The following is a 12,390-nucleotide window of genomic DNA, read 5'->3' as shown; positions in this document are numbered from 1 at the left end:
CAGGTCAGGTGGTTGCTAAGGAAGTTGGTCCTGTACATAGCAACAGACCAAGGCCATGCGGCTGGGCTTAAAGGGCCCCTGCCCTCTTCCTGGCCGGGCACCTGCGCCCTCGGAAGGCAGACAGCGTGCCTGAGGCCATGGCCCGGGTAGCTGGTGTCAGGTGCTCCTTCAGGGTCCGGGGAAACCCCTGCTTCCCCCAAGAGGAAGTAAGCTGCATGGGGAATACTGGAGAGTGCTGGGGCCTTGGAGACCACCAGCCTGCCCCCTGTGCTGACTAGAAGGGTGTGACTTTCCCACGGCCACCCAGGGCCGGAAGCAGCTGTGCCTGGCTCCAGCCGCTTGCCACCACCTTGTCAACTCTTTTTGTTTGTAAAAGACCTATTTATTTGAGAAGCAGAGGGGCCAGCGCTGTGGTGTAGGGGTTTAAGCAGCTGCCTGCAATGTCAGCATCCCATGTGGGCGCTGGTTCAAGTCCTGGCTGCTCCGCTTCCGACCCACTTCCCTGCTAATGCGCCTGGGAAAGCAGCAAAACATGACCTAGGTGCTTGGGCCCCTGCACCCATGTGGGAGACCCGGAAGAAGCTCCTGGCTCCTGGCTTTGGCTGGCCCAGTCCTGGCCTTTGCTGCTATTTGGGGAGGAGTTGAACCAGCAGATGAGTATCTTTCCACTCTGTCTCTTCTCCTCTCTCTATAATTTTACCTTTCAAAGAAACAAATATAAAAAAAAATATAAAAAAATGCACAGTGAGAGAGAGAGAGAGAGAGAGAGAGATCTTCTGTTTGCTGGTTCACTCCCCAAGGGGCTACAATAGGCAAGGCTGGGACAGGCCGAAGCCAGGGTCCAGGAGCTCCACCTGGGTTTCCCATGTGAGTGGCAGGGCCTTGAGCACTTGGGCCACCTTCTGCTGCCTTCCCAATGCTTCAACAGGGAGCTCGATCAGAAGTAGGCGGCTGGGACTCCAACTGGTGCTCTGGGGTGGGCACCGGCCTTGCATGCGGACGGCGGCTTCACCCGCCCCGCCGCAACGCCGCCCCGTCTTGTCAGTTTCTTGCTGACGCCCCTCCATGGCAAAACCAGCCTTCCTGCTTCTTCCAGAGGGGGCTGGGGCAGGCGGGCAGGTAAGAAGGGGCCTTTTATGGTGGAGGCTCCCAAGCTGGGTTCCTGGGGCACCCTGGTCGGGGGCTGCAGAGGGTCTGCCCATCCAGCAGTGACCAAGGCACACAAAGCCCATTTTGTGGCTTTTGGCCCGGGGCAGGGGAGCAGTAGGTGTCTAACTGGCAGATGCCCTGGTTGGCAGCTGTGTGCCCGCAGGCTCTGCCTCCAGCCCTGCCCCTGGGCCGTGGCTGCGTGCCTGCTCCTGTCTCCCACTGAGACCGCGGCCAGGTCCTCTTTGTCCCTCTAGTCCCAGGTCTCGGCAGTTGGCAGGGGATGGCCTGGTTCCACCTGACAGTCTGATGCACAGGTGGGGGAGGCACAGTGGGCCTCAGCAAGTGTGCTGCGCTCAGGCAGGCAGAGCTGGTGAGCAGGAGGACCCTCGGGGTGGGTGGGAAGCATGTGTTTGCCATGGGCACTGGGTGGGCTGCAGAGGGGCTTGCTTGCTTAAAAGTGGGCTCCGGGGCCGGCGCCGCAGCTCACTAGGCTAATCCTCCGCCTAGCGGCGCCGGCACACCGGGTTCTAGTCCCGGTTGGGGCACCGGATTCTGTCCCGGTTGCTCCTCTTCCAGGCCAGCTCTCTGCTGTGGCCAGGGAGTGCAGTGGAGGATGGCCCAGGTGCTTGGGCCCTGCACCCCATGGCAGACCAGGAAAAGCACCTGGCTCCTGGCTCCTGCCATCAGATCAGCGCGGTGCGCCGGCCGCAGCACGCCGGCCACGGCGGCCATTGGAGGGTGAACCAACGGCAAAGGAAGACCTTTCTCTCTGTCTCTCTTTCTCACTGTCCACTCTGCCTGTCCAAAAAAAAAAAAAAAAAGTGGGCTCCGGTTGGGCCCTGGGCCAGTGTCCTGGACTCTCTGAGCTGTGAAATGGGGAAATCAGCTGCGGATGGAGCCGTACCTTCTTTTTTTTTTTATATAAATACTTGATTTATTTATTTGAGAGGTAGAGTTACAGACAGAGAGAGGTCTTCCATCCGCTGGTTCACTCCCCAAATGGCCGCAACGGCTGGAGCTGCGCCGATCCGAAGCCAGGAGCCAGGAGTTTCCTCCGGGCCCCCTACGCGGGTTCAGGGGCCCAAGGACTTGGGCCATTCTCCACTGCTTTCCCAGGCCACAGCAGAGAGCTGATTGGAAGAGGAGCAGCCGGGACTAGAACTGGCGCCCACATGGGATGCTGGCGCCGCAGGCCAAGGCTCAGTCCGCTACACCACAGCAGCAGGTGGGACCCGCGCTGCTCGGTCTCTCCCAGGGTGCCCGTTCCCTGCAGCAGGGACCATCCTGGGAGGGCAGAAATGCGCCCGCAGGAGGCAGCGGCACTGGGATTCTGGCGTGAGCCGCACGTGCCGACCGCGGTGACATGGGGGGCCCCATGGCAGGCCTGGCCGGTGCCCAAGTTCCAGGACCTGCAGAGCGCTGCCCCTCCCGGCCTGTGCGTGGTCACTGTGTCCCTGCCTGAGCAGCTCCTCCTTGCAGAAGCCTGGCCAGGCCTAGGGGCTCCTGGGGCCCTCAGCCGCCCCTCTGCCTCCCCACAGAGCCCTTCTGCTTCCTTCTTCCCCCGCCCTCATCTCAGGGTGTGGCTCTAATTTTCAGCGCAGCAGAAGACAGCAGCTCTGCCCCCCACCCCCAGCCTGGAGCCCACAGAGTCCTGAGGCCTGACCCTGCAGCTCGGGGATGCTGGTTCCTGAGCTGGGGCCACACCTCCCCCACCCCGTAATCCTATCAACCCACCTGTCAATCAGACTACGTGACCACTCCCCTTTTCAAAACTCTGAAGCAGTTGGTGAAGGGCTGGGCTGGCCCTCGCCCCTCAGGGACCCAGGAAAAGCTGGGTGTGGACGTGGCTCTCCCCTTCCTGGCCCCCTCTCCCTGCACGAAGCCCTCGTGTTCCTGTGTCATCGCCTCATCCTGTGATGGGCCTTATCAGGATCCACACCACGCTGTGCCTGCACTTAGAATTCTACTCCCAGTAAAAGGCAAGAGCCTGAGATAGGCCTTGGAGTCTAACCTAGCCCACAACACCGGGGGACAGGGCCAGGCTTACCAACACGGCTGCAGTCACAGGGCAAGAGTGACCAGCTGGGGGCTGGCGCTGTGGCGTAGCGGGTAAAGCCTCCGCCTGCAACGCGGGCATCCCATATGGGCACTGGTTCAGGTCCCGGCTGCTCCTCTTCCAATCCAGCCCCCTGCTAATGTGCTCGGGAGAGCAGTGCAAGATGGCCCAAGTGCTTGGGCCCCTGCACCCACGCGGGAGACCTGGAAGAAGCTCCTGGCTTTGTTAGGCAGGAAGTTAGGTATGAGCTTATGTGTGTGTGACAAAGGCCTCCGGAGAAGACTCCTACGTCCAACATTTTCATCTGCATCTCCAAGTCATCCCGATAATGCTTCAGGGGCAGCCCAGTGTTCCCATCCTGCCCTGCCCCCTCCTACCCGATAACCTGCCAGGTGGGGGCCCCGCCCCTTCTGCCTGACAAATCTCCCACAATCTCCCAGGTGCAGCCCAGTGTCTGCATGTCAAACACCCTGCTCCGGATCCCCATTCTCTAGGGGGTCCTGCTCACCCTTCCTCTGAACCCAGGATGGCCCAGCTAGGCTTCCTCCTGTCTGATACCTTCAGGGAAAACTCAGATAGGAGCTTCTTAATATTTACAGCCATAAAACCCTTTGTTTGGGAGATGTGTGAAGACAAAGACCCATCTCCTTAAAACCCCCGGCCTCAACCGGACTGCGCGCTCAGCCCTCTGCCTCTATGCTAAGTCGCCCGCCTGCCTGGCCAGGTGTCATCTCTCCACTCAACCATGTAACCTCGCTCCTTCCCCTGTCCGAGCGACGGCTCTCTCCCCCAGGTCCTGTCTGGAGAGGTGCCCATCCGTTCTTGCGGTTGTCCCTACCCTCATAAACTTTGCTACTTCTACTTTCCACTACTGCCTCACACCTGAATTCTTTCTTGCGTGAAGACAAGAACCCTCCAATTTTCTCCGGTAACAGCTTCAGCCTGGCCCAGCCCTGGCCATTGTGGTCATTTGGGGAGTGAACCAGCAGATGGAAGATTCTTCTCTGTCTCTTTCTGTAACTCTCAAATAAACAGTCTTTTTTTAAATAAAGAAAAGAAAGAGGGAGCAGCTGTGTTACCGGTGAATGGCAGGGTTCTTGTCTTCGCGCAAGAAAGAATTCAGGCGTGAGACAGAGTAGTGGAAAGTAAAAAGTAGCAAAGTTTATGAGGGTAGGGACATCCCCAAGAACGGATGGGCACCTCTCCAGACAGGACCTGAGGGGGAGGGTTTAAGGGGGGGGTTTAAGGAGATGGGTCTTTGTCTTCACACATCTCCCAAACAAAGGGTTTTATGGCTGTAAATATTAAGAAGCTCCTATCTGAGTTTTCCCTTGAAGGTATCAGACAGGAGGAGGCCTAGCTGGGCCATCCTGGGTTCAGAGGAAGGGTGAGCAGGACCCCCTAGAGAATGGGGATCCGGAGCAGGGTGTTTGAAATGCAGACACTGGGCTGCACCTGGGAGATTGTGGGAGATTTGTCAGGCAGAAGGGGGGGGGCCCACCTGGCAGGTTATCGGGTAGGAGGGGGCAGGGCAGGATGGGAACACTGGGCTGCCCCTGCAGCATTGTCAGGATGACTTTAAGATGCAGATGCATATGCTGAACACATGGCCTGTTACACACACATAAGCTCATATCTGACTTCCTACCTACCAGCTAGACCTCCAGGCCAGCCTCCCCGGGGTGGGGGTGGGGACGGGGAGACTGCAGGTGGGAGAGTCTCCCCAAAGCACCCCATTCTGGGGCCCAGGGACATCCCTGTCGCCCTCTGACGACTGATTCTGATGGGCCCAGGGTTGTGGGAGGCTGCCAGGCTACCAGCTCAGAGGGCCGGGAGGGGCGGGGCTGGAAGGGGCGGGGAGGCACCTGGAGTCTGATGAAGGCCAGAGACCCTGTCCTAGGCTAGAGAAGGGTGCCTGTCAGTGGGTCAGCACCAGGAGCAGGGTGCAGGCAGGAGCTGGGAGGGGCTGTGCGGGGAACCTGTCGGGAGACCAGGGAGTCCACCCTGGAGCGACAGTCGCGGCTTTTTCTTTTCTATTTTTTTTTTTTAAAGATGTAGTTATTTGAAAGTCAGAGAGAGAGAGGAGGGAGAGACAAGCCCATCTCCTATCTGCTGATTCACTTCCCGAATGGTGGCAATGGCCCAACAGCCAGGGCTGAGCCAGGCCAAAGGCAGGAGCCTGGAACTCCATCCTGGTCTCCTCCGTGGGTGCAGGGGCCCAAGCACTTGGGCCGTCTTCCGCTGCCTTCCCAGGCTCAATGGCCAGGAGGTGGATAGGAAGTGGGGCAGCTGGGTCTACAACCAGCGTCCATATGGGGGTGCCGGAGCTGCTGGTTCACGGGCTGTGGCTTAACCTGCTGGCTTTGTCTATGTGCTAGGTCCTGCCTTCGGGGCTCCACACAGAGGACATCCCTACCCCCACAGAGGCCCCTTAGAGGAGGCACTTGTGTTACTACAACTCTATTAAGAACTCCTGGTCACTCTGGGCAGTCAGGGGTTAAATCCAAGCCCAACTCCAAAGCCCCTCTGTCAATAAATCCTGCAATAAACTGAGGATTGCAGAAGAGGAGGCCATTGTTCTGTGGCCATGGTAACAGGTGCCTACCTGAACCAGTTCCAAACCCCGCTAATGCCTGAATGACTAATCCCTGCTACAGCCCCGCCTTGGAACTCCAACCAATCAGCAACTGTCTCCAGTAACCCCACCTCCACGGCCAGGGGAGCCAATCCCTAACCAGTTGTGCTGGTAGCGGCCCACAAATCCCTGGAGCCCTGGCTTCCTCGGACCTGTGGCTTCCATGCCTAGGGCAGCGTTTCCTGCTGCTTTGCCTTCAGGCTGTTTGTGGGCTAGAGCTGTGCCCGGTCTGCCGGGCTCTGCCGGGCTCTGCCAGCTCGGTGCCGGTTCCACTTGGGTTGGCGGGAGCGTGGTCCTCTGCAGAAGCTCTGGGGCCACCTCCAGGTGACATCCTGGCCTCCAGAGCCACCCTCCTCAGGGAGCGCTCGGGCCCCCACTCACTGAGATGCTGCGACACCGCAGGTTAATCCCGGGGGCGGGGACGGCTCTGGGGGAGCAAACTGGGCCTTGGAGCCCTTCCCTTCTGTCGCCTGTGACGCAAGACTCCGAGGGACCAGGAGGCGAGCTCAGCTCTGAGCAGCCCAGCAGAAGGCCAGGGGACAGCTCTCGCCCTTCCTGGGTCTCTTGTCCCCCTCTTGCCGAGAACTGCCTAGCGGGGGCCGGATGAGAGGGCCTGAGGGGGCAGCTGGGGCATGGGAAGCTGATACTGCTTTACTCGCTATGCCAGACATTTTTAAACATCACCTCTAGGTTACTTATGACACTTCATATGACCCACATAGTTCCGATGCTGTCATGTTTAGGGAACAGTGACAAGGAAAAACGCCTGCACATGTTCGGGACGGGCGCAATCCGGTTTTTTCCAGGACACCAGCACTGTGGCACAGATTTGCCAGCATCCCATGCGGGTACCAGTGTGTGTCCCGGCTGCTCCACCTCCAATCCAGCTCCCTGCTAATGCACTGGGAAAGTGGCAGAGGATGGCCCGAGTATCTGGGCCCCTGCCACCCATGTGGGAGACCCAGATGAAGCTCCTGGCTCCTGGCTTTGGCCTGGCTCAGTCCTGGCCATTGTGGCCATCTGGGGGAGTGAACCAGCAGATGGAAGGTCCCCTCCCCCTTGTAACTCTTTCAAATAAATAAATAGGTCTTTAAAAAAATATTTCCTGGGGCTGGCGTTTGTGGCATAGCAGGTAAAGCCACTGCCTGCGGTGCTGGCATCCCATATGGGTGCCAGTTCAAGTCCCAGCTGCTCCTCTTCCAATCCAGCTCTCTGCTATGGCCTGGGAAAGCAGTGGACGATGGCCCACGTCCTTGGGCCCCTGCACCCGCGTGGGAGACCTGGAAGAAGCTCCTGGCTCCTGGCTTAGAATCAGTGTAGCTCCAGCCACTGCAGCCATTTGAGGAGTGAACCAACAGAAGGAAGACCTTTCTGTTTGTAACTCTACCTCTCAAATAAATAAAATCTTAAAAAAAAAAAAAAAAAGGAAGGGGCTTCTGACATAGCTACACCATTCGAAGACATTGTGCTAAGTGACATCGGCCATGAAAAAGACAAATACTGCGGGATTCCCCTTTGGCAAGGTCCCTAAAGAAGTCAGTCACAGGAACAGAAAGTCAAATGAGGGCAGGCACTCGGCACAGAGGTCACGGTGCCACCCGGAGGCCTGCACCCTACACCGCTCACGTCCTGCTGGGAGTCCCGGCTCTGCTCCCAGTTCCGGCCTCCTGCTGATGCACACCTGGGAGGCAGCAGGGGATGGTTCGAGTACTCGGGTCCCTGCCTCCCATGTGCGAGCCCTGGAAGAGTCCTTGGCTGCTGTGTGGGCCTGGCCCAGCCCTGGCTGTCACAGGCACTGGGGCTACGAACCAGCGGACGGCAGCCACCTCTCTCTGTCACAGGAAGGGGCCCGGGGCGACAGTGAGCCAGGTGGGACAGGAAGGACACAGAAAACCTGGGCCAGCGAGACAGAAGCCCCACGGCCTGGAGGGACAGCTGACCCTGGGAAGGAGGAGCAAACGGTACCTCCTTGGCTTCAACGTTAACCCAGTTTAGGGCAGTTCAGAACGTTAAGATTCCGGGAAGCATCTGGCTGGCGAGGCAGCTGCTGCTGCTGCTGCGAGACCGGGTTCCTGGCGCTCCGCTGCATCTCCGAGCCTCAGCTCCGCGCCTCTACGCGGAGGGCCCACCGCAGCCGAGTCGGGAGGGGCCCTGCGTGGGCAGCAAACGCTGACATCACGACCCCCACGGAGCAAGTCTCCCCCCTGACAGAGAGGTGCAAATCCCACTGATGAGCCTCGAGCTGACACCCTCTCAGCTGTGACGGAGGCCAGGATGCGCACGGGGACGAAAAAGTAGAAGCAGCGGTTCCCGCACGTGGGGCCCCCTCCCCAGCGCCAGCTGTTCCAGCACGTGGGGCCCCCTCCCCAGCGCCAGCGGTTCCCGCACGTGGGGCCCCCTCCCCGGCGCCAGCGGTTCCCGCACGTGGGGCCCCCTCCCCGGCACCAGCGGTTCCCGCACGTGGGGCCCCCCTCCCCGGCGCCACCGGTTCCCGCACGTGGGGCCCCCTCCCCGGCACCACCGGTTCCCGCACGTGGGGCCCCCTCCCCAGCGCCAGCGGTTCCCGCACGTGGGGCCCCCTCCCCAGCGCCAGCGGTTCCCGCACGTGGGGCCCCCTCCCCAGCGCCAGCGGTTCCCGCACGTGGGGCCCCCACCCCAGCGCCAGCTGTTCCAGCACGTGGGGCCCCCTCCCCAGCGCCAGCGGTTCCCGCACGTGGGGCCCCCTCCCCGGGAGGTTCCCTGAGCGACCTCACCAGCCTCAAGGTCTGCTCCCAGGCCGCGCCAGCTCACCAGCGCACTGCGAGACTGGAGACGCCAGCCCGCGGCCCTGGCTCGCACCTCGGCTGCTCTGCTTCTGACCAGCTCCCCGCTGTCGTGCCTGGGAAGGCAGCAGATGGCTCCAGCACCTGGACCCCTGCCACCCACGTGGGAGACCTGGACGGAGTCCCTGGCGCCCTCCATCCCTCTTTTGGTCGCTCTGACCAAAGGAGAAAGGGGGAGAGCAGAGAGGACGGACGGACGGAAGTAAGTAAATCCTAACGAAAACAGAGCAGCAGGCCAAGCCCCAGCTGCAGTCTGGAAAGTCACTGCCTCTGCAGGCAGGATGCCTCGGCACTGTCTCGGCACGAGTAGGCAGCCGGGGCGCGCGGTGCCCGAGTCAGAGGGCGGCTGGCTGAGGAACGGGGCGACAGAAGAACCGCAGCTGCAGGCGTCGGGGCCAACAAGTCTCACGGATGGGCCCCAGGTGTGAGCACCGCGGACCTGCTTGGCCCTCGGCGGCTCCCAGCCTTGCAGGTGTGGCGGGCTCCTCGCATGGCGTCTTCCCAAACCCCCCCCCCCCCAGTCACCCTGGACACCACGCGTGGGTGCTGATTTCTTTATTGAGTAGACGCGAGGGCTTGTACAGAACGGTACAGAGATAATGCAAGTTTGTGCTTCAGTACTTCCAAACACGGAGATCCGGTAATGCCAGGTCAACAAGGCTCAAGACAGACCAGCTTTTCTAAAATATCCTTTTGATAAATTATTTTATATATATAAATAACAGAAAGGAAAGCCAACACGTTCGACGAACAAGGTCCTGAAGCGTGAGCATCGCGTGGTCTGGGGGGCAGGGACGGGCCAGCAGCGACGACGTAAGGAACGAACCGATGCGGGTACCTACAGTGCTGTCCCGAGGAGCAGGGGCTGCAGGGAGCGGGGAGCCGGCGGAGCCCTGAAAACTAACCTGGGGGGAGGGGACACAGCCGGCACCCGGGGCGGGCGGGCGGGCGGGGCGGCTGCACTAGCACACACCACGTTTGCAACGACAATCACGAGACACGGAGTGTCCACGGTCCGCGGGGTTAAAGGGCGGCTGGGGGCTGGGCCGGGGACGCTTCTGTGACTTCCACTGCCATTTTACTGCACAGCAGCAGAACGCGGCGAGCTCACACCGCGGGGCGGAGCTGCCGAGTCCCGCGGATGGCCGTCCTCCCGGCATTCCCTTCTTCAACTTTTGCTTTAGAGCGAAGTTTTGTACAGCTACGATTTTATACAGGGAATAAAATGATCGTTTTGTCTACAAGCACGAGGACACGCGACCGAGTACTCGGGGTACCTGAAACTGAGGACGCTCGACACAGCTGCCTGCTGAGCCGGTGCAGGGGCTGGGCAAGCCCAGTGGCCACCCTCAGGCCCAGCAAAGGGCCCTGTCGACAGCCTCAGCACCTGCCTCGCGCGCCTCCACGCCCGACTCTCCGTCCCTACCCAGGCTGACGCCACTCGGGGAAGGGGCGAGTGCGGTGACGCCAGGGAAGGGAGGGGGCTGGTCCGCACATTATGCCCAAGCGTTTCTCCCAGGGAGACCGAGATCTCTGGTGCAAGTCTGCTTTTTGCTTCTCTGGGCACCAGGACTTGGACTGCAGTGAGACTTCCCTCGTGCACACCTTGTGCACACGGGCCAGCAGGGGGCAGTGACAGGTTGTGGGCGACGGGATGCCAGCTGACACCCAGCCTGGCTGCCCGTGGAACCCTCAGCCCCACCCATAGCAGTGCCACTGGGGGCATAGCTGCCAGCGAAAGCGAAGAGGTCAGTGCCACCTCGGATGTTGCGAGGTGTCCCCAGAGGGCCACTTCCCAGCTGACCTGGATGAGAGCAGGCACCAGGGCCGGGAGGGGAACTGGAGTGCAGGCCGCAGACGAGTCCTCAGCAGGAACAGCCCGGTGGTTCTAACAACAACGCGAACAGCCCACACCAGTCTGTAAAACACCAAGCTGCTACCTTTCCAGACTCAAGCAATCTGCACGCGCCAAGCCGGGTTATGTACAAGGTCACGGCGTCACAGACCACGGGGAGGGGCCGTCCACTCATCCCGGCAGCCCGCGGACTTCTGCAGCGCGTCGCTGTCCTTTTAGGGTACATATAGAAGATACTCTTTAAAAAACACAATGCATGATTTTCTTTTGTTTCAAACAGAAGAGGGCATCATTAAACACAAGAACGCAGCGGCAACAGGGCCGGCCAGGGCGTGCAGAGCAGGGAGGCAACGGACAGGGGTCAGCAGAGTAACGGAGGAGGCGGGCGCGGGCCGCGGAGCACTGTGGGAGGGTCCTGTGGAGGAGGGCGGCTGAGCTCTTAACTGCTCACTTCTTCATCTGTTTTGTTGAGCTTCTTCAGGGTGTCCAGCAGCTTCTGTGGGGTGAGGATGTGCGTGGATCCTGGGAGGGGCAGAGGGCAGTGAGCCGCCGCTCCCCGCCCCCCGCCGCTCTCCACTCCAGCATCTGCACCAGGCCCCCTCCCCCACCCCGCCTGGGGCCCAGTGAAGCAAGGAGGGGGCTGGGGCTGGGAGGTCTGGGGCCCTCTGACGCTAGCCCTGGGAGACACATGGGGATTGTGGACAAACACCACACGTCCCCCGGCTCAGGCAGGGCCCCGGGGTGTACCAGGGAAGCAGCTGCCTCTCCACCAGGGCCCAGCGCCAGCTGCCAGGTGACGGGGTGGCTGCTTTCCCAGTTCTCTCTTGAACTCAAGGTAAAGCCAGGGAGAGAATTCCAAAAAAGGTGGTGGGGGCGGGGAAGGTGGAGCAGCGAGCCGGGTGGTGGGTGACTGAGTGCCTCAGGGAGGAAGTTAACCGGCAAAGCTCCTGGGGAATCCACTGAGCTCTGGGTGCTGCCCCGCGGGGGGACCTCAGGTGTGAGAGGGGAAGGGTGGGGACCTGAGGCCTTACCTTGCAGAGACCGCACATTGTAAGAGATTAGAAATGCTTGCAAAAATTCAAGCTAATGGAATTAGATATACTTCTACGGCAAAAAATTAAAAAAAAAATAGAAAACAAAAAGAAATGACGGTGTTTTTCCTAGGAAGAGAGGTCTAACAAGTGCAGTAAATAAAGATGCATGGATCGTGTGGTCTGGACATGGACGTCAACAGAACAGAAGAGGCGCGGTGGCGGGAGCATGAGGCCTGCACGCATGCAGCAGTGGGTTTCAAAGAAAGATCCTGGTGGAGAGAACTGAACAAAAGAGACCCGCACTTGAAAATGTGCCTCCCTGGAGCCCTGGGCAAGGAAAGGGCCTTCACGGGCTGGGGAGCAGCAACCCCTGGATGCCAGATTTCCCCTCCACGGGCAGGCAACAGAAGGCTGTGCCCGGCTTACTGGGCCCGATCCCAATACCAAGCCCCCATGCCTTTGCCCGCCGTCTGCTCAGCTGAGCCGGGACCGCAGGGCCTGCACGCCTTCTGGTCAGTCCAGACCAGCAGAAAGCTTGCAATACCCTCTCCAGTGTGAGGGGGGTCTTCCAGCACGCGTTCTCTCCAGTTTAAGCCCCAACCCTCACTCTCTGCTCCGAGAGGAGCCAGTCCGCGGCCAGCTCTTAGATGCTGAGCGCGAGCCCTGGGCACACATCCCGCCCGACCACAGTGCTCCCTGGTGGACTGGTTCCCTGGAGACCCGGCTCCTTAGGCAGCGGTGACGCGGCTTTGGGGAGTGTGTCCCTGGGCATTTTTGTTGTACTTCTTTTCCCTGAAGCACACTCACTTCGTGGCCAGACCAACCTTCCTTCTGGCCCT

General features: G+C 60.3%; 1 protein-coding gene across 3 annotated transcripts in view; it reads right to left on the bottom strand.

Moving 5' to 3' along the window:
- Nucleotides 1-9,202: 9,202 nt before the first annotated feature.
- Nucleotides 9,203-12,390, bottom strand: part of STXBP1 (syntaxin binding protein 1) — a 64,138-nt gene continuing 60,950 nt past the window's right edge. For all 3 annotated transcript variants that reach the window (XM_070057125.2, XM_070057122.2, XM_070057127.2), the window contains one exon: nt 9,203-11,039. In XM_070057125.2, the coding sequence (XP_069913226.1) occupies nt 10,957-11,039 (83 nt within the window). In that variant the 3' untranslated portion in view covers nt 9,203-10,956. The remainder of the gene's footprint in view (nt 11,040-12,390) is intronic.

The sequence above is a fragment of the Oryctolagus cuniculus genome, chromosome 1 (assembly GCF_051225735.1).
Source record: "Oryctolagus cuniculus isolate XC-2025 breed Fujian yellow rabbit chromosome 1, ASM5122573v1, whole genome shotgun sequence".
NCBI classification, from domain to species: domain Eukaryota; kingdom Metazoa; phylum Chordata; class Mammalia; order Lagomorpha; family Leporidae; genus Oryctolagus; species Oryctolagus cuniculus.
This window is presented reverse-complemented; position numbering and strand designations above follow the sequence as displayed.